Source organism: Xyrauchen texanus, chromosome 23, assembly GCF_025860055.1.
Source record: "Xyrauchen texanus isolate HMW12.3.18 chromosome 23, RBS_HiC_50CHRs, whole genome shotgun sequence".
Lineage (NCBI taxonomy): Eukaryota > Metazoa > Chordata > Actinopteri > Cypriniformes > Catostomidae > Xyrauchen > Xyrauchen texanus.
Genome location: NC_068298.1, coordinates 3,143,909 through 3,171,288, shown reverse-complemented (window position 1 = coordinate 3,171,288; position 27,380 = coordinate 3,143,909). Strand labels below are relative to the sequence as shown.

General features: G+C 41.2%; 1 protein-coding gene and 1 pseudogene across 5 annotated transcripts in view; both read right to left on the bottom strand.

Moving 5' to 3' along the window:
• The window catches only part of LOC127663409 (protocadherin gamma-A1-like), a 68,096-nt gene extending 52,663 nt beyond the window's left edge, over positions 1-15,433 (bottom strand). For 3 of the 5 annotated variants that reach the window (XM_052154991.1, XM_052154992.1, XM_052154995.1), the window contains exon 1: positions 3,120-5,087. In XM_052154991.1, coding sequence (XP_052010951.1) covers positions 3,120-4,997 — 1,878 coding nt within the window. In that variant the 5' untranslated portion in view covers positions 4,998-5,087. Of the gene's footprint in view, positions 1-3,119; positions 5,088-6,027; positions 8,376-13,283 lie in introns of those variants that run through there. The other 2 variants (XM_052154996.1, XM_052154993.1) reach the window with 2 other exon arrangements.
• A 95-nt stretch (positions 15,434-15,528) lies between these two features.
• LOC127663254 (protocadherin beta-16-like) overlaps positions 15,529-27,380 on the bottom strand; it is a 23,462-nt pseudogene continuing 11,610 nt past the window's right edge.

Below are 27,380 nucleotides of genomic sequence, written 5' to 3'. Positions count from 1 at the left end.
CAGAACCTGAGGCGCGTTGTCGTTCTGGTCTTGAATAATTATTCTCACACTCACGTTACTGCTGAGAGGAGGGTTTCCTCCGTCTTGCGCTTTTACGCGGATGTTAAATTCTTTGATTTGCTCATAATCGAAAGAACGAACAGCGAGAATCTCTCCGCTCTCTGCATTCACTGAAATATACGTCGAAGCAGAGACGCCATTCACAAGAATATCTTCCAGAAAATATGAAATACGCGCGTTATTGCCGGAGTCTTTGTCGTGCGCTTTAACAGATGAAACAGAGACTCCGGGTGGATTATTTTCCAGCACATATGCGGTGTATGACTGACGCTGAAAAACAGGGGCGTTGTCATTGACATCAGAGATTTTCAGATTTAAGGTTTTATTAGTAGAGAAAGAGGGCGAGCCCTCATCAACAGCTGTTATTGTGATATTATAGTCAGATATTGCTTCGCGGTCTAACAGCTCATCAGTGATCAAACTGTAGAAATTTGAGGCTGATTGTCTGATTCGGAATGGTAAACTAGGATCAATAAAACACCTCATCTGTCCATTTTTCCCCGAATCTAAATCTTTGACATTCAGCATCGCTATTACAGTCTCTGGGGCGGAATTTTCTGGTAAAGGATTTGAAAACGATATTACATTAATCACAGGCGCATTGTCATTGACATCTGTAATTTCCACCATCACTTTAGCGGTATCTGTTAATCCGCCATGATCTGTTGCCACCACATTCAATTCATATTTCCTAGATTTTTCAAAGTCTAGAGGGCCAGTAACAGTTACATCGCCATTTGTTGGATCAATGTTGAAAATATCTAAGATTCTATGGCTGCTTTGCGAGAATGAATAAGAAACGTGTTTATTTGTTCCTTGATCCGCGTCAGTTGCACTAACCTGTAAGACTAATGATCCTTTTCTCGCATTTTCAGCGACAGGAACTCTGTAGACAGATTGACTAAAAATAGGTGCGTTGTCGTTTGCATCCATAACAACAACGTTTATCTTTAAGGTACCAGTTTTTTGTGGGGTACCACCGTCAAAAGCCGTCAAAATCAGATTATACTCCTCCTGCGTTTCTCTGTCTAATGGTGCTTGCAAAACCATTTCCACATATTTAGTGCCGTCAGTATCAGTCAACATTTTAAGGACAAAATTATCATTTGTGTTTAATTTATATGTCTGAATTGAATTTAGCCCCTCGTCCGCATCGTTAGCACTATCGACTGAATATCGAGCCCCAGACAAAGCAGATTCACTAATTTGAAATGTAATCTCCTTCTTCATGAAAACTGGAGCATGATCATTGATGTCTAATATTTCTACATCGATTCTGTGCAGCTCCATGGGGTTTTCTAGAATGATCTGGAAATGTAATGAGCAGGGAGACACTTGGGCACACAGCTCCTCTCTATCTATCCTCTCTTTCACTACCAGAGTCCCTTTATCCACATTCAGACCGATGTACTCACGACTGTCCTCCGTAAAGATCCGCGCTCGACCAGATTTCAGCCTCTTAACATCCAAACCGAGATCCTGAACGATATTTCCCACCAGCGAGCCCTTTGTCATCTCCTCTGGGATAGAATAACGGACCTGCCCGTGCGCAACGGCCATGACAAAGACGCACAGCACGAGAGGCTGCATTAGCCATGATGCAATCCGTGTCGACGATGCGCCTCTTTGGGCGTTAAAAGAACAAAGAACCGACATATTCCAGATCTTCTATTCCAATAAAGATGATGAGACAAAGATCCAAAGACTCAGGAAGGACGAAAAACAAGATAATTATCCGAAAATCACAGCGACTATCTCGACGCGCCAGTAATAGAAAGAGACCGTCTGAAATGAAATATATATTCTGCAGACTGTGTGATGTCAGAAAGTGGAGGAGGATCTAAAAACGAGCGTTTTAAACCAGCACACACTGAACAACAGCGACACTTACAGTAAAAGTGAAAGATTACATGGAAATATTTCATGAGAAAAAGCAACACCAAAAAACTAAAGAAGATGCGTTCAAAGAAGAACACACATGTTGTTTTAAACACTTTGACATGATTTAAAAAAAAAAAATCCCCAAATTTAACATGAATTGAACAGAAGACCTCAAAAATATGGAAAAATACATTAGTTAAAAGTTAAGTTGAAAATACAAAATAGCTATTTATAAAAATGTATTCTGGCACGAAAGATTGAGACGCTGTTCCCAATTTGCGCGCTGCGTCGAATAGTTCGTTGTTGTAATTTTAATGGATAATGCAAAAGTAAAACATAGTACTTGATTGTCAGTAAACAATTACAGTATATTTCAAAATACATGTATTTTTATTTAATAATTATTAAAGCAATATTACAGCAAATTTGACAGCAATATACCCTCCCGAAATGCCTAAAACATCGTCACTGGACATTTCTGCCAATCACAGCTGACATATTCAACCGAAAATTCATAAATAATATGTTACAGTGTACACTAACAACAAAAATCAAAACGAGGAAATGAGCATTTCATCAAAAAGTCATTTTCATAAACTTTCACTCGAGCTCACCTGATCAAAAGAATCTTCACTGGTCAGTTTGTCTCTCTGCGCATGCGTGAGTGTCTGTGCTCCACTGGTGTCCAGACTAATGATGCTCTCACTGCAAGGTCTGACGTATTTCAGATCACTCTTTCTGGAGTCAGTGGTTCTGCAAACCTCATAATTGTACACGTGCTGTAAAGTTCCGGTGCCCCCTACGTCTGCGTAAAGAGGCGGATAATACGGAATAACCGGCAGATTCGCGCCAGATTTGTAATACATCCGCTCACGTCTCCATCTGTAGCATTTGACTGACAGTATGGCTATGATAGACACGATAAAGAGAAAGGAAACTACAGCCAAGGCCAAGACGAGATAAAAAGTCAGGTTGTCGTTGTATTCCTTGTCGTGCGTAAAGTCAGTGAACTCGGAGAGCACTTCAGGGAAGCTGTCCGCCACCGCCACGTTCACATTGACTGTAGCTGAACGAGAGGGCTGCCCGTTGTCCTCCACTACAACAGTGAGCCTTTGTTTCACAGTATCTTTATCTGTCACTTGACGTACAGTTCTTATTTCTCCATTCTGTAAGCCCACTTCAAACAGCGCCCTGTCTGTGGCTTTCTGCAGTTTATATGAGAGCCAGGCATTCTGTCCAGAGTCCACATCAACAGCCACCACTTTAGTGACCAGATAACCCACATCTGCCGAACGAGGCACTATTTCAGCCACCACAGAAGCACCAGACTGGACCGGATACAGAACCTGAGGCGCGTTGTCATTCTGGTCCTGAATAATTATTCTCACACTCACGTTGCTGCTGAGAGGAGGGTTTCCGCCGTCTTGCGCTTTTACGCGGATGTTAAATTCTTTGATTTGCTCATAATCGAAAGAACGAACAGCGAGAATCTCTCCGCTCTCTGCATTCACTGAAATATACGTCGAAGCAGAGACGCCATTCACAAGAATATCTTCCAGAAAATATGAAATACGCGCGTTATTGCCAGAGTCTTTGTCGTGCGCTTTAACAGATGAAACAGAGACTCCGGGTGGATTATTTTCCAGCACATATGCGGTGTATGACTGACGCTGAAAAACAGGGGCGTTGTCATTGACATCAGAGATTTTCAGATTTAAGGTTTTATTAGTAGAGAAAGAGGGCGAGCCCTCATCAACAGCTGTTATTGTGATATTATAGTCAGATATTGCTTCGCGATCTAAAACCTGATCAGTAACTAAACTATAGAAATTAGCGGAGGATGATTTAATGCGAAATGGCAAGTCTGAATTGACGAAGCATTTAATTTGGCCGTTTTTACCGGAGTCTATATCTTTAATATTGAGCATCGCAATCACCGTGTCAGGCGCAGAGTCTTCTGCAATGGGACTGGAAAATGATATAACACTGATTACAGGTGCATTATCATTAACGTCAGTTAATTCAATAAGCACTTTACTATTATCAGTTAGTCCTCCCTTATCCATGGCCTCAAGGTTAAGCTCGTATTGCTTTGATTTTTCATAGTCCAACAGGCCATTCACGTAAACGTTTCCGTTGTCCGGATCAATTCTAAAAAGGTCTAAATCTTTTCCAGAGCTTTGTGAAAACGAATATGTCACCTCACCGTATGATCCTTTGTCTTTGTCTGTTGCACTCACTGTCAGCACTACTGTACCTACTGGTGCATTTTCCGCTAAAGAAACTCTGTACGCTGACAGACTGAACGCAGGGGTATTGTCGTTTGCGTCAATTACTGTGACGCTTACCTTAACTGTTCCAGATTTTTGAGGGTTACCTCCATCATAAGCAGTCAAGGTTAATTTGAGTTCCTCTTTTTGCTCTCTGTCTAATGGAGATTGCAAAACCATTTCAACGTATATAGTTCCATCAGCACGCGACAGTTCTTTTAATGAGAAATGATCAGTTGGTAACAGATTGTATCTTTGGAGCGTATTCAAACCCACATCAGGATCGTGCGCACTATCTAAAGAAAAGCGAGCACCGGGCACAGCCATCTCGCTAATCTGAAAGTGTATCTCCTTTCTAGTGAAAACTGGAGCATGATCATTGATGTCTAATATTTCTACATCGATTCTGTGCAGCTCCATGGGGTTTTCTAGAATGATCTGGAAATGTAATGAGCAGGGAGACACTTGGGCACACAGCTCCTCTCTATCTATCCTCTCTTTCACTACCAGAGTCCCTTTATCCACATTCAGACCGATGTACTCACGACTGTCCTCCGTAAAGATCCGCGCTCGACCAGATTTCAGCCTCTTAACATCCAAACCGAGATCCTGAACGATATTTCCCACCAGCGAGCCCTTTGTCATCTCCTCTGGGATAGAATAACGGACCTGCCCGTGCGCAACGGCCATGACAAAGACGCACAGCACGAGAGGCTGCATTAGCCATGATGCAATCCGTGTCGACGATGCGCCTCTTTGGGCGTTAAAAGAACAAAGAACCGACATATTCCAGATCTTCTATTCCAATAAAGATGATGAGACAAAGATCCAAAGACTCAGGAAGGACGAAAAACAAGATAATTATCCGAAAATCACAGCGACTATCTCGACGCGCCAGTAATAGAAAGAGACCGTCTGAAATGAAATATATATTCTGAAGACTGTGTGATGTCAGAAAGTGGAGGAGGATCTAAAAACGAGCGTTTTAAACCAGCACACACTGAACAACAGCGACACTTACAGTAAAAGTGAAAGATTACATGGAAATATTTCATGAGAAAAAGCAACACCAAAAAACTAAAGATGCGGTCAAAGAAGAACACACATGTTGTTTTAAACACTTTGACATGATTTAAAAAAAATAAATCCCCAAATTTAACATGAATTGAACAGAAGACCTCAAAAATATGGAAAAATACATTAGTTAAAAGTTAAGTTGAAAATACAAAATAGCTATTTATAAAAATGTATTCTGGCACGAAAGATTGAGACGCTGTTCCCAATTTGCGCACGCGTCGAATAGTTCGTTGTTGTAATTTTAATGGATAATGCAAAAGTAAAACATAGTACTTGATTGTCAGTAAACAATTACAGTATATTTCAAAATACATGTATTTTTATTTAATAATTATTTAAGCTATATTACAGCAAAAGGGACAGCAATATACCCTCCCGAAATGCCTAAAACATCGTCACTGATTTATACTGGACATTTCTGCCAATCACAGCTGACATATTCAAACGAAAATTCATAAATAATATGTTACAGTGTACACTAACAACAAAAATCAAAACGAGGAAATGAGCATTTCATCAAAAAGTCATTTTCATAAACTTTCACTCGAGCTCACCTGATCATCAAACACTTCACTGGTCAGTTTGTCTCTCTGCGCATGCGTGAGTGTCTGTGCTCCACTGGTGTCCAGACTAATGATGCTCTCACTGCAAGGTCTGGCGTATTTCAGATCACTCTTTCTGGAGTCAGTGGTTCTGCAAACCTCATAATTGTACACGTGCTGTAAAGTTCCTGTGCCACCTACGTCTGCGTAAAGAGGCGGATAATACGGAATAACCGGCAGATTCGCGCCAGATTTGTAATACATCCGCTCACGTCTCCATCTGTAGCATTTGACTGACAGTATGGCTATGATAGACACGATAAAGAGAAAGGAAACTACAGCCAAGGCCAAGACGAGATAAAAAGTCAGGTTGTCGTTGTATTCCTTGTCGTGCGTAAAGTCAGTGAACTCGGAGAGCACTTCAGGGAAGCTGTCCGCCACCGCCACGTTCACATTGACTGTAGCTGAACGAGAGGGCTGCCCGTTGTCCTCCACTACAACAGTGAGCCTTTGTTTCACAGCATCTTTATCTGTCACTTGACGTACAGTTCTTATTTCTCCATTCTGTAAGCCCACTTCAAACAGCGCCCTGTCTGTGGCTTTCTGCAGTTTATATGAGAGCCAGGCATTCTGTCCAGAGTCCACATCAACAGCCACCACTTTAGTGACCAGATAACCCACATCTGCCGAACGAGGCACTATTTCAGCCACCACAGAAGCACCAGACTGGACCGGATACAGAACCTGAGGCGCGTTGTCATTCTGGTCCTGAATAATTATTCTCACACTCACGTTGCTGCTGAGAGGAGGGTTTCCTCCGTCTTGCGCTTTTACGCGGATGTTATATTCTTTGATTTGCTCATAATCGAAAGAACGAACAGCGAGAATCTCTCCGCTCTCTGCATTCACTGAAATATACGTCGAAGCAGAGACGCCATTCACAAGAATATCTTCCAGAAAATATGAAATACGCGCGTTATTGCCGGAGTCTTTGTCGTGCGCTTTAACAGATGAAACAGAGACTCCGGGTGGATTATTTTCCAGCACATATGCGGTGTATGACTGACGCTGAAAAACAGGGGCGTTGTCATTGACGTCAGAGATTTTCAGATTTAAGGTTTTATTAGTAGAGAAAGAGGGCGAGCCCTCATCAACAGCTGTTATTGTGATATTATAGTCAGATATTGCTTCGCGGTCTAACAGCTCATCAGTGATCAAACTGTAGAAATTTTGGGCATTTGACTTCACTTTGAAAGGAAAATTTGGATCAATTAAGCATTTTACCTGTCCATTTTTTCCTGAATCTAAATCTTTAATATTCAACATCGCTATCACAGTCTCTGCTGCGGCATCCTCGGGTATTGGATTAGAAAATGAAATTACAATTATCATGGGGGCATTGTCATTAATATCAATTAATTCGACGATAACTTTGCTGGAATCTGTCAAGCCACCTTTGTCCGTTGCCTCAACGTTCAACTGAAAATGTTTGGACTTTTCGAAATCTAGGTCACCGTTAACAGTAATGGTCCCGCTTTCTGAATTTATTTGGAATAGCTCTAAAGCCTTACCCGATGTTTGGGAGAAGGAATATGTCAGTTCAGCATTCGTTCCTTTGTCTTTATCAGTTGCAGTCACACTTACGACATTAGTGTCTTTTGGTGAATTCTCTAACAAGGAAACTCTGTACACGGGGAGACTAAATACAGGAGCATTGTCGTTTGCATCAATAACTAAAACACTTATTTGAATAGTGCCTGATTTCTGAGGACTGCCGCCATCAAACGCCATCAATGTTAATTTATACTCCTCCTGTTTTTCTCTATCGAGATGTGTTTGTAAAATCATTTCTACATATTTCAATCCATCATGTCCTGTCTGTTCTTTCAAAGAGAAATAATCAGTTGGATTAAGAGTGTATCTCTGAAGAGTATTGAACCCTACATCGGAATCGTGCGCATTATCCAAAGAAAATTTTGCACCGGGAAGGGCTAGCTCGCTAATTTGAAAGCTTATTTCTTTTCGAATAAAGACAGGTGCATGGTCATTGATATCTAATATTTCTACATCGATTCTATGCAGCTCCATGGGGTTTTCTAGAATGATCTGAAAGTGTAATGAGCAGGGAGACACTTGGGCACACAGCTCCTCTCTATCTATCCTCTCTTTCACTACCAGAGTCCCTTTATCCACATTCAGACCGATGTACTCACGACTGTCCTCCGTAAAGATCCGCGCTCGACCAGATTTCAGCCTCTTAACATCCAAACCGAGATCCTGAACGATATTTCCCACCAGCGAGCCCTTTGTCATCTCCTCTGGGATAGAATAACGGACCTGCCCGTGCGCAACGGCCATGACAAAGACGCACAGCACGAGAGGCTGCATTAGCCATGATGCAATCCGTGTCGACGATGCGCCTCTTTGGGCGTTAAAAGAACAAAGAACCGACATATTCCAGATCTTCTATTCCAATAAAGATGATGAGACAAAGATCCAAAGACTCAGGAAGGACGAAAAACAAGATAATTATCCGAAAATCACAGCGACTATCTCGACGCGCCAGTAATAGAAAGAGACCGTCTGAAATGAAATATATATTCTGAAGACTGTGTGATGTCAGAAAGTGGAGGAGGATCTAAAAACGAGCGTTTTAAACCAGCACACACTGAACAACAGCGACACTTACAGTAAAAGTGAAAGATTACATGGAAATATTTCATGAGAAAAAGCAACACCAAAAAACTAAAGATGCGGTCAAAGAAGAACACACATGTTGTTTTAAACACTTTGACATGATTTAAAAAAAATAAATCCCCAAATTTAACATGAATTGAACAGAAGACCTCAAAAATATGGAAAAATACATTAGTTAAAAGTTAAGTTGAAAATACAAAATAGCTATTTATAAAAATGTATTCTGGCACGAAAGATTGAGACGCTGTTCCCAATTTGCGCGCGCGTCGAATAGTTCGTTGTTGTAATTTTAATGGATAATGCAAAAGTAAAACATAGTACTTGATTGTCAGTAAACAATTACAGTATATTTCAAAATACATGTATTTTTATTTAATAATTATTTAAGCTATATTACAGCAAAAGGGACAGCAATATACCCTCCCGAAATGCCTAAAACATCGTCACTGATTTATACTGGACATTTCTGCCAATCACAGCTGACATATTCAAACGAAAATTCATAAATAATATGTTACAGTGTACACTAACAACAAAAATCAAAACGAGGAAATGAGCATTTCATCAAAAAGTCATTTTCATAAACTTTCACTCGAGCTCACCTGATCATCAAACACTTCACTGGTCAGTTTGTCTCTCTGCGCATGCGTGAGTGTCTGTGCTCCACTGGTGTCCAGACTAATGATGCTCTCACTGCAAGGTCTGGCGTATTTCAGATCACTCTTTCTGGAGTCAGTGGTTCTGCAAACCTCATAATTGTACACGTGCTGTAAAGTTCCTGTGCCACCTACGTCTGCGTAAAGAGGCGGATAATACGGAATAACCGGCAGATTCGCGCCAGATTTGTAATACATCCGCTCACGTCTCCATCTGTAGCATTTGACTGACAGTATGGCTATGATAGACACGATAAAGAGAAAGGAAACTACAGCCAAGGCCAAGACGAGATAAAAAGTCAGGTTGTCGTTGTATTCCTTGTCGTGCGTAAAGTCAGTGAACTCGGAGAGCACTTCAGGGAAGCTGTCCGCCACCGCCACGTTCACATTGACTGTAGCTGAACGAGAGGGCTGCCCGTTGTCCTCCACTACAACAGTGAGCCTTTGTTTCACAGCATCTTTATCTGTCACTTGACGTACAGTTCTTATTTCTCCATTCTGTAAGCCCACTTCAAACAGCGCCCTGTCTGTGGCTTTCTGCAGTTTATATGAGAGCCAGGCATTCTGTCCAGAGTCCACATCAACAGCCACCACTTTAGTGACCAGATAACCCACATCTGCCGAACGAGGCACTATTTCAGCCACCACAGAAGCACCAGACTGGACCGGATACAGAACCTGAGGCGCGTTGTCATTCTGGTCCTGAATAATTATTCTCACACTCACGTTGCTGCTGAGAGGAGGGTTTCCTCCGTCTTGCGCTTTTACGCGGATGTTATATTCTTTGATTTGCTCATAATCGAAAGAACGAACAGCGAGAATCTCTCCGCTCTCTGCATTCACTGAAATATACGTCGAAGCAGAGACGCCATTCACAAGAATATCTTCCAGAAAATATGAAATACGCGCGTTATTGCCGGAGTCTTTGTCGTGCGCTTTAACAGATGAAACAGAGACTCCGGGTGGATTATTTTCCAGCACATATGCGGTGTATGACTGACGCTGAAAAACAGGGGCGTTGTCATTGACGTCAGAGATTTTCAGATTTAAGGTTTTATTAGTAGAGAAAGAGGGCGAGCCCTCATCAACAGCTGTTATTGTGATATTATAGTCAGATATTGCTTCGCGGTCTAACAGCTCATCAGTGATCAAACTGTAGAAATTTTGGGCATGATTGACTTCACTTTGAAAGGAAAATTTGGATCAATTAAGCATTTTACCTGTCCATTTTTTCCTGAATCTAAATCTTTAATATTCAACATCGCTATCACAGTCTCTGCTGCGGCATCTTCTGGTATTGGATTAGAAAATGAAATTACAATTATCATAGGGGCATTGTCATTAATATCAATTAATTCGACGATAACTTTGCTGGAATCTGTCAAGCCACCTTTGTCCGTTGCCTCAACGTTCAACTGAAAATGTTTGGACTTTTCGAAATCTAGGTCACCGTTAACAGTAATGGTCCGCTTGTCTGAATTTATTTGGAATAGCTCTAAAGCCTTACCCGATGTTTGGGAGAAGGAATATGTCAGTTCAGCATTCGTTCCTTTGTCTTTATCAGTTGCAGTCACACTGTACGACATTAGTGTCCTTTTGGTGAATTCTCTAACAAGGAAACTCTGTACACGGAGAGACTAAATACAGGAGCATTGTCGTTTGCATCAATAACTAAAACACTTATTTGAATAGTGCCTGATTTCTGAGGACTGCCGCCATCAAACGCCATCAATGTTAATTTATACTCCTCCTGTTTTTCTCTATCGAGATGGTGTTTGTAAAATCATTTCTACATATTTCAATCCATCAGTGTCCTGTCTGTTCTTTCAAAGAGAAATAATCAGTTGGATTAAGAGTGTATCTCTGAAGAGTATTGAACCCTACATCGGAATCGTGCGCATTATCCAAAGAAAATTTTGCACCGGGAAGGGCTAGCTCGCTAATTTGAAAGCTTATTTCTTTTCGAATAAAGACAGGTGCATGATCATTGATATCTAATATTTCTACATCGATTCTATGCAGCTCCATGGGGTTTTCTAGAATGATCTGAAAGTGTAATGAGCAGGGAGACACTTGGGCACACAGCTCCTCTCTATCTATCCTCTCTTTCACTACCAGAGTCCCTTTATCCACATTCAGACCGATGTACTCACGACTGTCCTCCGTAAAGATCCGCGCTCGACCAGATTTCAGCCTCTTAACATCCAAACCGAGATCCTGAACGATATTTCCCACCAGCGAGCCCTTTGTCATCTCCTCTGGGATAGAATAACGGACCTGCCCGTGCGCAACGGCCATGACAAAGACGCACAGCACGAGAGGCTGCATTAGCCATGATGCAATCCGTGTCGACGATGCGCCTCTTTGGGCGTTAAAAGAACAAAGAACCGACATATTCCAGATCTTCTATTCCAATAAAGATGATGAGACAAAGATCCAAAGACTCAGAAAGAACGAAAAACAGAAAATGTATCCAAAAAGCACAGCGACTATCTCGACGCGCCAGTTTTTGGAAGAGTCTGTCTGAAATGAACGAGAGATTCTGAAGACTGTGTGACGTCAGAAACAAATGCAACTGTAGGAGGATCTAAAAAAGAATGTCGGAAACTCGCACAAATTGAACAACAGCGGCACTTAGAGCATAAGAGAAATATTACATTGAAACATTGTTATGAAGAGCAATAGAAAAAACTCAAACAACTGAGATCAAAGAAGTGTACACACTTTCCACTGCCTCAACATATATTTTTTATAATATAAAGAATCTGGCCAACATAAATTAGTTAAAATCTAAGTAGAAATATAAATGAACCATTCATGAAAAGGTATGATAGAAAAACTATACATTAAAACTCAGCCCTTTCATGCACACTGCAAAAAGATTTAATGGAAGAATACTAAATTAAACATCTAAAATGGGTTCATGGATAACGTTGCAAATCACGCTTTTAGGGTCATATTAACCTCTTAAATTATTTTAGGATGGAGAATCTCCTGTTTCACAAACAAGCACGAAGATCACTTATTAAACTAAACTCCAGTACGTCATTACGGGAGCTGTCCAGTCGAAGAGTGCTGAACTAAGGCTGACATTTTTGCCAATGTGTCCAGGATTGAAAATACCTGAAAGATTCATGTAAATAGTGCCGAAATTCTGCCAAACATGGATATAGTTTGTACTCCTGTCGAGGCGCCTGAAGTTAGTAAATATTAATGATTTTAATAGAGAAATAATGATGGCAGAATTACTGATGTAATGATGCTCCTCTTCATAGAGATATATAAAAGTGACCAATAAGAAAATGAATATAATGCAATTGCATGCAAATTTAATCATTATATATTGGCTGCTGGAAATTTAACAGATGAACATGATTAAAATGAAGGGCATCAGTATTAAACCTACTCAGACCAACAGCAATGTGAGACCAGGTTTGCACTGTGAAACTGCCAGTGCAACATGCAAGTTGTGTCTATTTTGTAGACAGGCTACAAGACCACATTTAAACTAACAATTGGAGAAAGGAGGATTGCCATTATAGTTATGCCTATCAAAGAAGGCCAACATATTGTAATACAGCAGGTATTATCTGTCATGTAAAAAAATGTCACGTCGCTTGTGTAGACTGTAGAGATTGCTTATGGGTTTAAATGCAAATTTAACATGTTTTTATCCACAGTAATAGTGCAATATGGCTTTCAAATTATCAAAGTACATTGATACAATTTATTAAATGTCCTGTTGTCTCTGTTAAACCATGAAAGATGTGAGAAAGAAACAAATAAGTTGCATGTAATGGATTTATATGAGTGGTCTGAGGCTGTTTGCTTGGATGCTTGGAAAAAGATGCTTATGGGAGACATGCCATGGAGATTAATAGATAAAAGTTATGGAAAATATATGGTCACCAATACGCCATAATGTAATACATGAAACATTGTCATTGTTTTATACTGTAAATATCTGCAACCTCAAATGTACTTTCCCACTGTCAATAATAATAAAATAAAAATACAGTGCACAATAACAACAATGAGAGAGAGAGAAAAATAACATTGACATCAAAACGTCATAATCATAACCATTGACTCGAGCTCACCTGATCATCAAACACTTCACTGGTCAGTTTGTCTCTCTGCGCATGCGGGAGTGTCTGTGCTCCACTGGTGTCCAGACTAATGACGCTCTCACTACAAGGTCTGACGTATTTCAGATCACTCTTTCTGGAGTCAGTGGTTCTGCAAACCTCATAATTGTACACGTGCTGTAAAGTTCCTGTGCCCCCTACGTCTGCGTAAAGAGGCGGATAATACGGAATAACCGGCAGATTCGCGCCAGATTTGTAATACATCCGCTCACGTCTCCATCTGTAGCATTTGACTGACAGTATGGCTATGATAGACACGATAAAGAGAAAGGAAACTACAGCCAAGGCCAAGACGAGATAAAAAGTCAGGTTGTCGTTGTATTCCTTGTCGTGCGTAAAGTCAGTGAACTCGGAGAGCACTTCAGGGAAGCTGTCCGCCACCGCCACGTTCACATTGACTGTAGCTGAACGAGAGGGCTGCCCGTTGTCCTCCACTACAACAGTGAGCCTTTGTTTCACAGCATCTTTATCTGTCACTTGACGTACAGTTCTTATTTCTCCATTCTGTAAGCCCACTTCAAACAGCGCCCTGTCTGTGGCTTTCTGCAGTTTATATGAGAGCCAGGCATTCTGTCCAGAGTCCACATCAACAGCCACCACTTTAGTGACCAGATAACCCACATCTGCCGAACGAGGCACTATTTCAGCCACCACAGAAGCACCAGACTGGACCGGATACAGAACCTGAGGCGCGTTGTCATTCTGGTCCTGAATAATTATTCTCACACTCACGTTGCTGCTGAGAGGCGGGTTTCCTCCGTCTTGCGCTTTTACGCGGATGTTAAATTCTTTGATTTGCTCATAATCGAAAGAACGAACAGCGAGAATCTCTCCGCTCTCTGCATTCACTGAAATATACGTCGAAGCAGAGACGCCATTCACAAGAATATCTTCCAGAAAATATGAAATACGCGCGTTATTGCCGGAGTCTTTGTCGTGCGCTTTAACAGATGAAACAGAGACTCCGGGTGGATTATTTTCCAGCACATATGCGGTGTATGACTGACGCTGAAAAACAGGGGCGTTGTCATTGACATCAGAGATTTTCAGATTTAAGGTTTTATTAGTAGAGAAAGAGGGCGAGCCCTCATCAACAGCTGTTATTGTGATATTATAGTCAGATATTGCTTCGCGGTCTAATAACTGTTCAGTGACTAAACTGTAGAAATTGGCGTTCAACGACTTAATTTTTAACGGCAAATTTGGATCAATTGAACACTTAACCTGTCCGTTTCTCCCCGAATCTAAATCTTTAACATTCAGCATCGCTATCACAGTCTCCGGCGCTGCGTCCTCCGGTATTGCGTTAGAGAATGACATCACGCTTATAACAGGAGGATTGTCGTTCACATCCGTTATATCAATAAGCACTTTACACGTATCCGTTAAACCACCTTTGTCTGTCGCTTCTATATCCAACTCATGGTATTTTGATATTTCGAAATCTAAATCACCTTTAACTGTGATCTCCCCGTTAAAACGGTCTATGCTGAAGAGATCTGAAACACTGTGGCTGCTCTGAGACAAAGAATATTCAATGTCTCCGTTTGTCCCCTCGTCTGCATCTATGGCAGAAACCGACATGATAACAGACCCCAAAGGGGTGTTTTCGGGCAGATTAACTCGATAGACAGACTGGGTGAATGAAGGAGCGTTGTCGTTTGCATCAAGAACAACAATGTTTACTTTAATAGCACCGGATTTTGAAGGTATTCCTCCGTCGAACGCAGTTAAAACCAGTTTATGTTCACCTTGTTTCTCTCTGTCTAACTGCGTCTGCAGCACCATCTCCACGTATTTAGAGCCATCAGGGCGAGAGAATGATTTGAGTGTAAAATGGTCGCTGGGATTGAGTTTATACGTCTGGAGTGAATTTAGACCAACATCAGGATCTTTCGCGCTGTCGATTGAATATCGAGCCCCAGACAAAGCAGATTCACTAATTTGAAATGTAATTTCCTTCTTTTTAAAAACAGGAGCATGATCATTGATATCTAATATTTCTACATCGATTCTATGCAGCTCCATGGGGTTTTCTAGAATGATCTGGAAATGTAATGAGCAGGGAGACACTTGGGCACACAGCTCCTCTCTATCTATCCTCTCTTTCACTACCAGAGTCCCTTTATCCACATTCAGACCGATGTACTCACGACTGTCCTCCGTAAAGATCCGCGCTCGACCAGATCTCAGCCTCTTAACATCCAAACCGAGATCCTGAACGATATTTCCCACCAGCGAGCCCTTTGTCATCTCCTCTGGGATAGAATAACGGACCTGCCCGTGCGCAACGGCCATGACAATAATCCAAAGGAAAAATATCTGCATCATCCACCACGACAACCGTGCGGTGGGACAGCTCTCCCTGACGGAAAGAGAACAAAGGAAACGCATATTCTTCACCATGCAGTCGAGTCCAAAAGATCACAAAAGAGTAGAAATATTCGAAGAGGAAGAAGTCGTCAAATTCTGTTCGTGTATGTTAGCAGCAGTAGTCTTCATGCGAGAAAGCGCTGATTGACAGGATCGTAAATGAAAGATGTTCTGCAGACTGTATGACGTCAGAATGAGGAGGAGGATCAGCAAAAGGGCGTTTAAAACCAGCACATCCTTGAACAACAGCGGCACTTAGAGCATCAGAGAAATATTACATGACCACAGAGTCACAAATAAAATGGTGTAAAATATAAATGAGTAAAATGAGTAATGTCAACGAAGTGCAATCATTTGTGAAATCTAGGAATTGATGCTATGGAAAATATATAAAAATTATTCAGATGTATATTGTAACTATTCACAATATAATTTGTTCCAAAGCATATAATAATAATAATAACATTATATAAAAAAATACAGAATAAAAATATACACGGAAAAATAAAGGCTTATAAAAATAAGATTGGGCATGCGGATCAGTTAACCTGTCCTTATAATCAGGATCCACGAATGTCAGTGACATATATCACTTAAAATCTGCGTTGTGATGAAAGGTTAAAAAGGCAAATGACTTTGTTTCAACACCATGCATAGAGAAACTAAAGCGATTCATCCTCTCACAGTGTAGATTGCTCATTCTACAGGCTCAAAATTACATGAGAATGAATGCAAAAATAATACAAATTCCCCCTAAAATTAACCAAATAAACTGTTAAAGGTAAATAGATACCCGTTTCACTAAAAGTAAAGGTTAAAAAATCCTCCAGTTTACATTTCTGTTATCTTCTAAAACTTGAGGATGTAACTACAATGAAGAGAATCTTTAAAAATCTTCACTGGTCAGTTTGTCTCTCTGCGCATGCGTATGCCCTCACGTAATGCCTAAAACATCGTCACTGATTTATACTGGACATTTCTGCCAATCACAGCTGACATTTTCAACCGAAATTTAATAAATAATATTTTACAGTGTACACTAACAACACTAAAAAAAATCAGAAACAGGGAAGGAGCATTTAATCAAAAAGTCATATTCATAAACGTTGACTCGAGCTCACCTGATCAAAAGAATCTTCACTGGTCAGTTTGTCTCTCTGCGCATGCGGGAGTGTCTGTGCTCCACTGGTGTCCAGACTAATGATGCTCTCACTGCAAGGTCTGACGTATTTCAGATCACTCTTTCTGGAGTCAGTGGTTCTGCAGACCTCATAATTGTACACGTGCTGTAAAGTTCCGGTGCCCCCTACGTCTGCGTAAAGAGGCGGATAATACGGAATAACCGGCAGATTCGCGCCAGATTTGTAATACATCCGCTCACGTCTCCATCTGTAGCATTTTACTGACAGTATGGCTATGATAGACACGATAAAGAGAAAGGAAACTACAGCCAAGGCCAAGACGAGATAAAAAGTCAGGTTGTCGTTGTATTCCTTGTCGTGCGTAAAGTCAGTGAACTCGGAGAGCACTTCAGGAAGCTGTCCGCCACCGCCACGTTCACATTGACTGTAGCTGAACGAGAGGGCTGCCCGTTGTCCTCCACTACAACAGTGAGCCTTTGTTTCACAGCATCTTTATCTGTCACTTGACGTACAGTTCTTATTTCTCCATTCTGTAAGCCCACTTCAAACAGCGCCCTGTCTGTGGCTTTCTGCAGTTTATATGAGAGCCAGGCATTCTGTCCAGAGTCCACATCAACAGCCACCACTTTAGTGACCAGATAACCCACATCTGCCGAACGAGGCACTATTTCAGCCACCACAGAAGCACCAGACTGGACCGGATACAGAACCTGAGGCGCGTTGTCATTCTGGTCCTGAATAATTATTCTCACACTCACGTTGCTGCTGAGAGGAGGGGAGCCTCCGTCTTGCGCTTTTACGCGGAACGGGAAATCTTTGATCTGCTCGTAATCGAAAGCTCGCACTGCATGTATGACTCCACTATCAGCACTAACGGACACCAACGAGGAGACGGGCACTCCGTTAACAGAGGAGTCTTCTAGTATGTAAGACACACGGGCATTCTGGTTAAAATCTGCGTCTCTGGCTCTAACTGTGAATATGGAAAGACCCGGTGTGTTGTTTTCTTGAACAGAGGCCTCATATGAGCTCTTGTCAAAGACAGGCGCGTTATCATTCACATCTGATATCTGTAAGGAGAGAGTGACGCTGCTGGAGAGAGAGGGCACGCCCTCATCAGCGCACGTCACACTGATGTTATACTCGGACTCTCTCTCCCGATCTAAATCGCCGTCGGTTACAAGGCTGTAAACCCCATCCGATGAAGATTGGATTATAAAAGGAATGTTTTCATTTAATTCACATTTTACTGCGCCATTTTCATTCGTATCGGCGTCCTGTATGTTCATCATAGCAAGAACTGTCCCTGGCGGGGCATTTTCAGAAATCTGATTTGATTGGGATATTATACTGATCACTGGATTGTTGTCGTTCGAATCTGTGACGTCAACAATTACTTTACATGAATCAGTATGCCCTCCTTGATCACTTGCTTGAATTGCTATCTGATAATGTTTGTTTTTTTCGTAGTCAACATTTCCAATTATGCGGAGCACACCATCATGTTGGCCAATGTCAAATAGGCTCGCGTGCGCTGCTGAGGATACAGAATATGTTATGACTCCATTAAAACCCTGATCTGCATCAGACGCGCTGACTGTAGTCAACACAGTGCCCTTGGCTGAATTCTCGGCTATACTTGCTTTGTACACCGACTGACTGCAAACCGGCGCATTATCATTTGCATCTAAAACTGTGATGTGTATCAGCATTGTGCCTGACATTTGCACCTCCCCGCCATCAAATGCTGTTAATAATAAAGAGATTTGATCTTGCTTTTCACGATCAAGTGGTTTTTGTAAAATCATTTCGACTGTCTTACTACCATCAGGAGAATTGTGAGTTTTAACAATAAAATTGTCACTTGGTTTCAGCGTGTACCTTTGAAGACCATTTAAACCCACATCGGTGTCAACCGCAGTCTCCAAGTCGAATTTAGCTTCAGTTTGAGCCAGTTCGCTAATTTCAAATCTCTTCTCATTGAGGCTGAAAATTGGGGCGTTATCATTAATGTCTTGTACCTCAACTGTTACTCTGTAAAGTTGCATTGGATTGTCGAGTATAATCTGTAGATGTAGTGCGCAAGGCGTTGTCTGTCCGCATAGCGCCTCTCGGTCTATTCTCTCTTTGATAAGGAGGACTCCTCTTTCTTTATTCAGCTCGATGTATTCAGCGCTGTCTCCGGTATAAATACGGGCTTTACCCGATTTCAGTCTCTTTAAATCTAAACCCAAATCCTGCGCTATGTTACCGACTAAAGAGCCTTTCGCCATTTCCTCAGGAATGGAGTAACTGACCTGCCCGAGAGCTGAACTGAGAGAGAGAAACCAAATAAACAGCAGTACTTGCCGCGCCATTGTTCTGTCCGACATTTTGCAGAAGACCAAAACACGAAGATTAAGCTTGAATCAGACTAAATCAATCCAGAAAATCAGCAGGAAACCATGAACGTATCCAAAGTCAAAATAATGAAATAAAATGCCAGTAAATCCAAGAAAGAGATGTTAAATTCGCTCTCTCCGTGATGTGCGTTATCTCTCCTCCTCTTCAGACTGTGTGCTCAGCTTCCGTCTCTCTCTCTAATAATATGGAGATGATGGGGGTGGAACTGCTGCAGATCTGCTCTCTAAACTGTCACACACTGACCAACAGCGGCACTCTGAGTCCATTTTTATGTACTACAGAAATATCCTAAATAGATCCGCTTTTATCTCAGTATGGGACGCATTTTAGATGTACTTCCATTATATAAGGAATAAAATACAGCATTCGCGGATGACACTCACAATTAAAAATGTCTTACCAGGAGAAATGTCTGTAAGAGTTCCAGTAAATACCAATGAATTAAAGATAAAATGAACTGAAGGAGATATGACGTTATTTCAATCTTGCGGATTCTCTGAGCGCAATGGCTGAGAAAAGTGAAAAATGAAAAAAATGCCATGTGATCTATTATTATTTTTTGTTTATCTAAACAAGCTGAGAGACTGAAATGACTTATAGGATCTCAAATAGATGTTGCATTGAATGGAGGTAAGAGAGAGTAGACAGAAGAACGCTTGAGAACATTTCAGGACCATGGTCAGTTACTTGGACACAATTGCGCATTAACAGATTTCTTCACAAGGACAGATGAAATCACCACAAATGGGTTCAGAAATTATTAGCAAATGGAATTGTAGGTAGCACAAAATATAAACAGTGTTTAACGTTGATAGCATCACATGACATCAAAATAACGAGATTTCTGATGATCCTAAATGATATAACGTGGCATAATAGACCATTTTTATAGCCGCTGTTTATTATCTAAACTTTTATCTAAAAACAACAATAAATCAAATATGAAGGAGGCTACAAATAAGTAATCATATCTGTTGAAAACTTCACTAAATTTTTTTATTTGCAATGGCATGTAAAAATAAAAAATTAACCGAAAGTAAAGAAAATAATAAAATGCAAGAAAAAAAGAAAAGAAAAAAAAAAGACAGGACAATTACTTTAAAGGAAAATAAACGGCTGGAAAATACAGCCACTAAAAAACAACAACAAAACATTGTAGACAAAATTAAGTCGTTCTCTCATCAGAAACTCAGGAAATGACGTCATCATGAAAACAAATGACTAATAATGAGAATTTGCGAAATGTATGAATGTCTCCAGATAAAGAGATCTCTATTGTTGCTGAAATTAAATGCCAATAAAACAAAGATCTGTTTCAGTATTACTATAATTAGCCTAATTTTCCAAAATTATGAAGAGACTTATTTTGAAACCTTTATCAGCAAACGTGTCGAGATTGCTTCCAAATGCAGCCAGCACTTTTAAAAATGTGGGGTTTTAAGATGCTACAAAAATAATAAAAAAATTACATTAAAAATAAAATAAAATCCTCACCTGATCAAAACAATCTTCATTGGTCAGTTTGTCTCTCTGCGCATGCGTGAGTGTCTGTGCTCCACTGGTGTCCAGACTAATGATGCTCTCACTGCAAGGTCTGACGTATTTCAGATCACTCTTTCTGGAGTCAGTGGTTCTGCAGACCTCATAATTGTACACGTGCTGTAAAGTTCCGGTGCCCCCTACGTCTGCGTAAAGAGGCGGATAATACGGAATAACCGGCAGATTCGCGCCAGATTTGTAATACATCCGCTCACGTCTCCATCTGTAGCATTTGACTGACAGTATGGCTATGATAGACACGATAAAGAGAAAGGAAACTACAGCCAAGGCCAAGACGAGATAAAAAGTCAGGTTGTCGTTGTATTCCTTGTCGTGCGTAAAGTCAGTGAACTCGGAGAGCACTTCAGGGAAGCTGTCCGCCACCGCCACGTTCACATTGACTGTAGCTGAACGAGAGGGCTGCCCGTTGTCCTCCACTACAACAGTGAGCCTTTGTTTCACAGCATCTTTATCTGTCACTTGACGTACAGTTCTTATTTCTCCATTCTGTAAGCCCACTTCAAACAGCGCCCTGTCTGTGGCTTTCTGCAGTTTATATGAGAGCCAGGCATTCTGTCCAGAGTCCACATCAACAGCCACCACTTTAGTGACCAGATAACCCACATCTGCCGAACGAGGCACTATTTCAGCCACCACAGAAGCACCAGACTGGACCGGATACAGAACCTGAGGCGCGTTGTCATTCTGGTCCTGAATAATTATTCTCACACTCACGTTGCTGCTGAGAGGAGGGAGCCTCCGTCTTGCGCTTTTACGCGGAACGGGAAATCTTTGATCTGCTCGTAATCGAAAGATCGCACTGCATGTATGACTCCACTATCAGCACTAACGGACACCAACGAGGAGACGGGCACTCCGTTAACAGAGGAGTCCTCCAGTATGTAAGACACACGGGCATTCTGGTTAAAATCTGCGTCTCTGGCTCTGACTGTGAATATGGAAAGACCCGGTGTGTTGTTTTCTTGAACAGAGGCCTCATATGAGCTCTTGTCAAACACAGGCGCGTTATCATTCACATCTGATATCTGTAAGGAGAGAGTGACGCTGCTGGAGAGAGAGGGCACGCCCTCATCAGCGCACGTCACACTGATGTTATACTCAGAATCTCTCTCCCGATCTAAATCACTATCTGTCACAATGCTATAAAATCCATTAGAAGTTGATTTGATTGTAAAAGGAATATTTTCATTAACACTACACTGAACCTGTCCGCTACTGTCGGAATCCGGATCGTTAACACTGATTATGGCAATCACAGCACTCTGTGGCGAGTCCTCTGCTATGGACACAGATTTTGACATCACCCCGATAACAGGTGCGTTATCATTTACATCAATAACATCCACGATTATTTTACTAGAATCGGAAAGCCCGCCGTTGTCTGTAGCTTCGATATCAATTTGATAGTGCTTTGCGTGTTCATAGTCAATTTTTCCGACCATTGTTACGTCACCTTTTTCATCAATATGAAACAGCTCAGACATTCGATCAGCGACATTTGAAATCGAATAGATTATGAGACCATTTGTTCCTTTGTCCGGATCAGACGCACTAACCGAAATAAGTGACGTGCCAATGGGCGAATTTTCTGTTATAATTGCTTTATAGACTGATTTACTAAAAACAGGTGAATTATCGTTTGCATCAAGAACAACGACATGTATCTGGACGGTCCCTGACAATTCCGGTTCACCACCGTCCACTGCAGTTAATAACAAAGACATATTTTCCTGCTTCTCTCGGTCAAGCGGTTTGTGCAGAATCATTTCTACTTTTTTACTTCCGTCCCCTTGACTGTGAAGTTTTAGATTGAAATTGTCCGTAGGAGTCAAAGAATAGCTCTGGAGCCCATTTATACCGATGTCATGGTCGATTGCTTTTTCTAAAACAAATTTTGATCCCACAACGGCTGATTCACTAATCTCAAATCGTTTCTCTGTTCTCACAAAGCTTGGAGCATTATCGTTTATATCCGTAATTTCAATTGTAATTCGGTAGAGCTCAATCGGGTTCTCCAGAATAATCTGTAGATGTAGTGCGCAAGGCGTTGTCTGTCCGCATAGCGCCTCTCGGTCTATTCTCTCTTTGATAAGGAGGACTCCTCTTTCTTTATTCAGCTCGATGTATTCAGCGCTGTCTCCGGTATAAATACGGGCTTTACCCGATTTCAGTCTCTTTAAATCTAAACCCAAATCCTGCGCTATGTTACCGACTAAAGAGCCTTTCGCCATTTCCTCAGGAATGGAGTAACTGACCTGCCCGAGAGCTGAACTGAGAGAGAGAAACCAAATAAACAGCAGTACTTGCCGCGCCATTGTTCTGTCCGACATTTTGCAGAAGACCACAACACGAAGATTAAGCTTGAATCAGACTAAATAAATCCAGAAAACATGCAGGAAACCATGAACGTATCCAAAGTCAAAATAATGAAATAAAATGCCAGTAAATCCAAGAAAGAGATGTTAAATTCGCTCTCTCCGTGATGTGCGTTATCTCTCCTCCTCTTCAGACTGTGTGCTCAGCTTCCGTCTCTCTCTCTAATAATATGGAGATGATGGGGGTGGAACTGCTGCAGATCTGCTCTCTAAACTGTCACAAACTGACCAACAGCGGCACTCTGAGTCCATTTTTATGTACTACAGAAATATCCTAAATAGATCCGCTTTTATCTCAGTATGGGACGCATTTTAGATGTACTTCCATTATATAAGGAATAAAATACAGCATTCGCGGATGACACTCACAATTAAAAACGTCTTACCAGGAGAAATGTCTGTAAGAGTTCCAGTAAATACCAATGAATTAAAGATAAAATGAACTGAAGGAGATATGACGTTATTTCAATCTTGCGGATTCTCTGAGCGCAATGGCTGAGAAAAGTGAAAAATGAAAAAAATGCCATGTGATCTATTATTATTTTTTGTTTATCTAAACAAGCTGAGAGACTGAAATGACTTATAGGATCTCAAATAGATGCTGCATTGAATGGAGGTAAGAGAGAGTAGACAGAAGAACGCTTGAGAACATTTCAGGACCATGGTCAGTTACTTGGACACAATTGCGCATTAACAGATTTCTTCACAAGGACAGATGAAATCACCACAAATGGGTTCAGAAATTATTAGCAAATGGAATTGTAGGTAGCACAAAATATAAACAGTGTTTAACGTTGATAGCATCACATGACATCAAAATAACGAGATTTCTGATGATCCTAAATGATATAACGTGGCATAATAGACCATTTTTATAGCCGCTGTTTATTATCTAAACTTTTATCTAAAAACAACAATAAATCAAATATGAAGGAGGCTACAAATAAGTAATCATATCTGTTGAAAACTTCACTAAATTTTTTATTTGCAATGGCATGTAAAAATAAAAAATTAACCGAAAGTAAAGAAAATAATAAAATGCAAGAAAAAAGAAAAGAAAAAAAAGACAGGACAATTACTTTAAAGGAAAATAAACGGCTGGAAAATACAGCCACTAAAAACAACAACAACAAAACATTGTAGACAAAATTAAGTCGTTCTCTCATCAGAAACTCAGGAAATGACGTCATCATGAAAACAAATGACTAATAATGAGAATTTGCGAAATGTATGAATGTCTCCAGATAAAGAGATCTCTATTGTGCTGAAATTAAATGCCAATAAAACAAAGATCTGTTTCAGTATTACTATAATTAGCCTAATTTTCCAAAATTATGAAGAGACTTATTTTGAAACCTTTATCACCAAACGTGTCGATATTGCTTCCAACTGCAGCCAGCACTTTAAAAAATGTGGGGTTTTAAGATGCTAAAAAAATCATAAAAAAATTACATTAAAAATAAAATAAAAATCTCACCTGATCAAAACAATCTTCATTTGTCAGTTTGTCTCTCTGCGCATGCGTGAGTGTCTGTGCTCCACTGGTGTCCAGACTAATGATGCTCTCACTGCAAGGTCTGACGTATTTCAGATCACTCTTTCTGGAGTCAGTGGTTCTGCAAACCTCATAATTGTACACGTGCTGTAAAGTTCCTGTGCCCCCTACGTCTGCGTAAAGAGGCGGATAATACGGAATAACCGGCAGATTCGCGCCAGATTTGTAATACATCCGCTCACGTCTCCATCTGTAGCATTTGACTGACAGTATGGCTATGATAGACACGATAAAGAGAAAGGAAACTACAGCCAAGGCCAAGACGAGATAAAAAGTCAGGTTGTCGTTGTATTCCTTGTCGTGCGTAAAGTCAGTGAACTCGGAGAGCACTTCAGGGAAGCTGTCCGCCACCGCCACGTTCACATTGACTGTAGCTGAACGAGAGGGCTGCCCGTTGTCCTCCACTACAACAGTGAGCCTTTGTTTCACAGCATCTTTATCTGTCACTTGACGTACAGTTCTTATTTCTCCATTCTGTAAGCCCACTTCAAACAGCGCCCTGTCTGTGGCTTTCTGCAGTTTATATGAGAGCCAGGCATTCTGTCCAGAGTCCACATCAACAGCCACCACTTTAGTGACCAGATAACCCACATCTGCCGAACGAGGCACTATTTCAGCCACCACAGAAGCACCAGACTGGACCGGATACAGAACCTGAGGCGCGTTGTCATTCTGGTCCTGAATAATTATTCTCACACTCACGTTGCTGCTGAGAGGAGGGAGCCTCCGTCTTGCGCTTTTACGCGGAACGGGAAATCTTTGATCTGCTCGTAATCGAAAGATCGCACTGCATGTATGACTCCACTATCAGCACTAACGGACACCAACGAGGAGACGGGCACTCCGTTAACAGAGGAGTCCTCCAGTATGTAAGACACACGGGCATTCTGGTTAAAATCTGCGTCTCTAGCTCTGACTGTGAATATGGAAAGACCCGGTGTGTTGTTTTCTTGAACAGAGGCCTCATATGAGCTCTTGTCAAACACAGGCGCGTTATCATTCACATCTGATATCTGTAAGGAGAGAGTGACGCTGCTGGAGAGAGAGGGCACGCCCTCATCAACGCACGTCACACTGATGTTATACTCAGAATCTCTCTCTCGATCTAATTCGTCGTCTGTGACTAAACTGTAAAATCCATCGGGTGAGGACTGAATGACGAAAGGCACATTTTCATTCAAGTGACAATTAACTTTACCGCTTTCATTCGAGTCTGCGTCTTGAATGTTTAACATTGCTAGTACAGTGCCAGATTTTGAATCTTCAGATAACTGACTGGATTTTGAAATAATATTAATAGCGGGACTGTTGTCGTTTACATCAATAACATCAACAATGACCTTACACGAATCCGTTTGACCTCCGTCATCTCGTGCATGAACATCGATTTGGTAATACTTTCTTATTTCATAATCTATGCCCCCAATAAGCTTGACAACACCAACATCATGATCTATTTCAAAAATCTCCGCCACTTTGTCAGCCGTGCCTGAAAGAGAAAAAGATATTCTTCCGTATGAACCCTTGTCAGCATCGGAAGCACTGACTGTTGTTATAACGGTGCCTTTTGGCGAATTTTCAGCCACGCTACTTTTGTACACGGACTGTGAACACACAGGGGCGTTATCATTCGCATCTAAAATTGTAATATGTATCTGCATTGTCCCAGACATCTGGGGCTCGCCTCCGTCAAAGGCTGTTAACAGTAAAGAGATATGCTCTTGTTTTTCACGGTCTAATGGTTTTTGAAGAACCATTTCGACAGCTTTATTTCCATCAGGGAGATTCTGAAATTTTAAAATAAAATTATCTGTAGGCTGGAGGGAGTAACTCTGAAGACCATTTCGACCGACGTCATGATCAATAGCCCTCTCCAGCAGAAATCTGGCTCCTGTAGAAGAAATTTCGTTTATTTCAAATCTCATGTCATTCTTACTAAACATCGGCGCGTTGTCATTTATGTCCGTGACTTCGACTGTAATGCGATACAACTGCATCGGGTTCTCCAGAATAATCTGTAGATGTAGTGCGCAAGGCGTTGTCTGTCCGCATAGCGCCTCTCGGTCTATTCTCTCTTTGATAAGGAGGACTCCTCTTTCTTTATTCAGCTCGATGTATTCAGCGCTGTCTCCGGTATAAATACGGGCTTTACCCGATTTCAGTCTCTTTAAATCTAAACCCAAATCCTGCGCTATGTTACCGACTAAAGAGCCTTTCGCCATTTCCTCAGGAATGGAGTAACTGACCTGCCCGAGAGCTGAACTGAGAGAGAGAAACCAAATAAACAGCAGTACTTGCCGCGCCATTGTTCTGTCCGACATTTTGCAGAAGACCAAAACACGAAGATTGAGGCTGAATCAGACTAAATAAATCCAGAAAACATGTAGGCAATCATGCATATAATAGTAGATATCCAAAGAAAGAAGTAGTACAACAAAGGCCTGTATATCCAGAAAAGATATTAAACGAGCCTCTCCGTGATGTGCGTTATCTCTCCTCCTCTTCAGACTGTGTGCTCAGCTTCCGTCTCTCTCTCTAATAATATGGAGATGATGGGGTGGAACTGCTGCAGATCTGCTCTCTAAACTGTCACACACTGACCAACAGCGGCACTCTGAGTCCATTCTCATGAACTACAGAA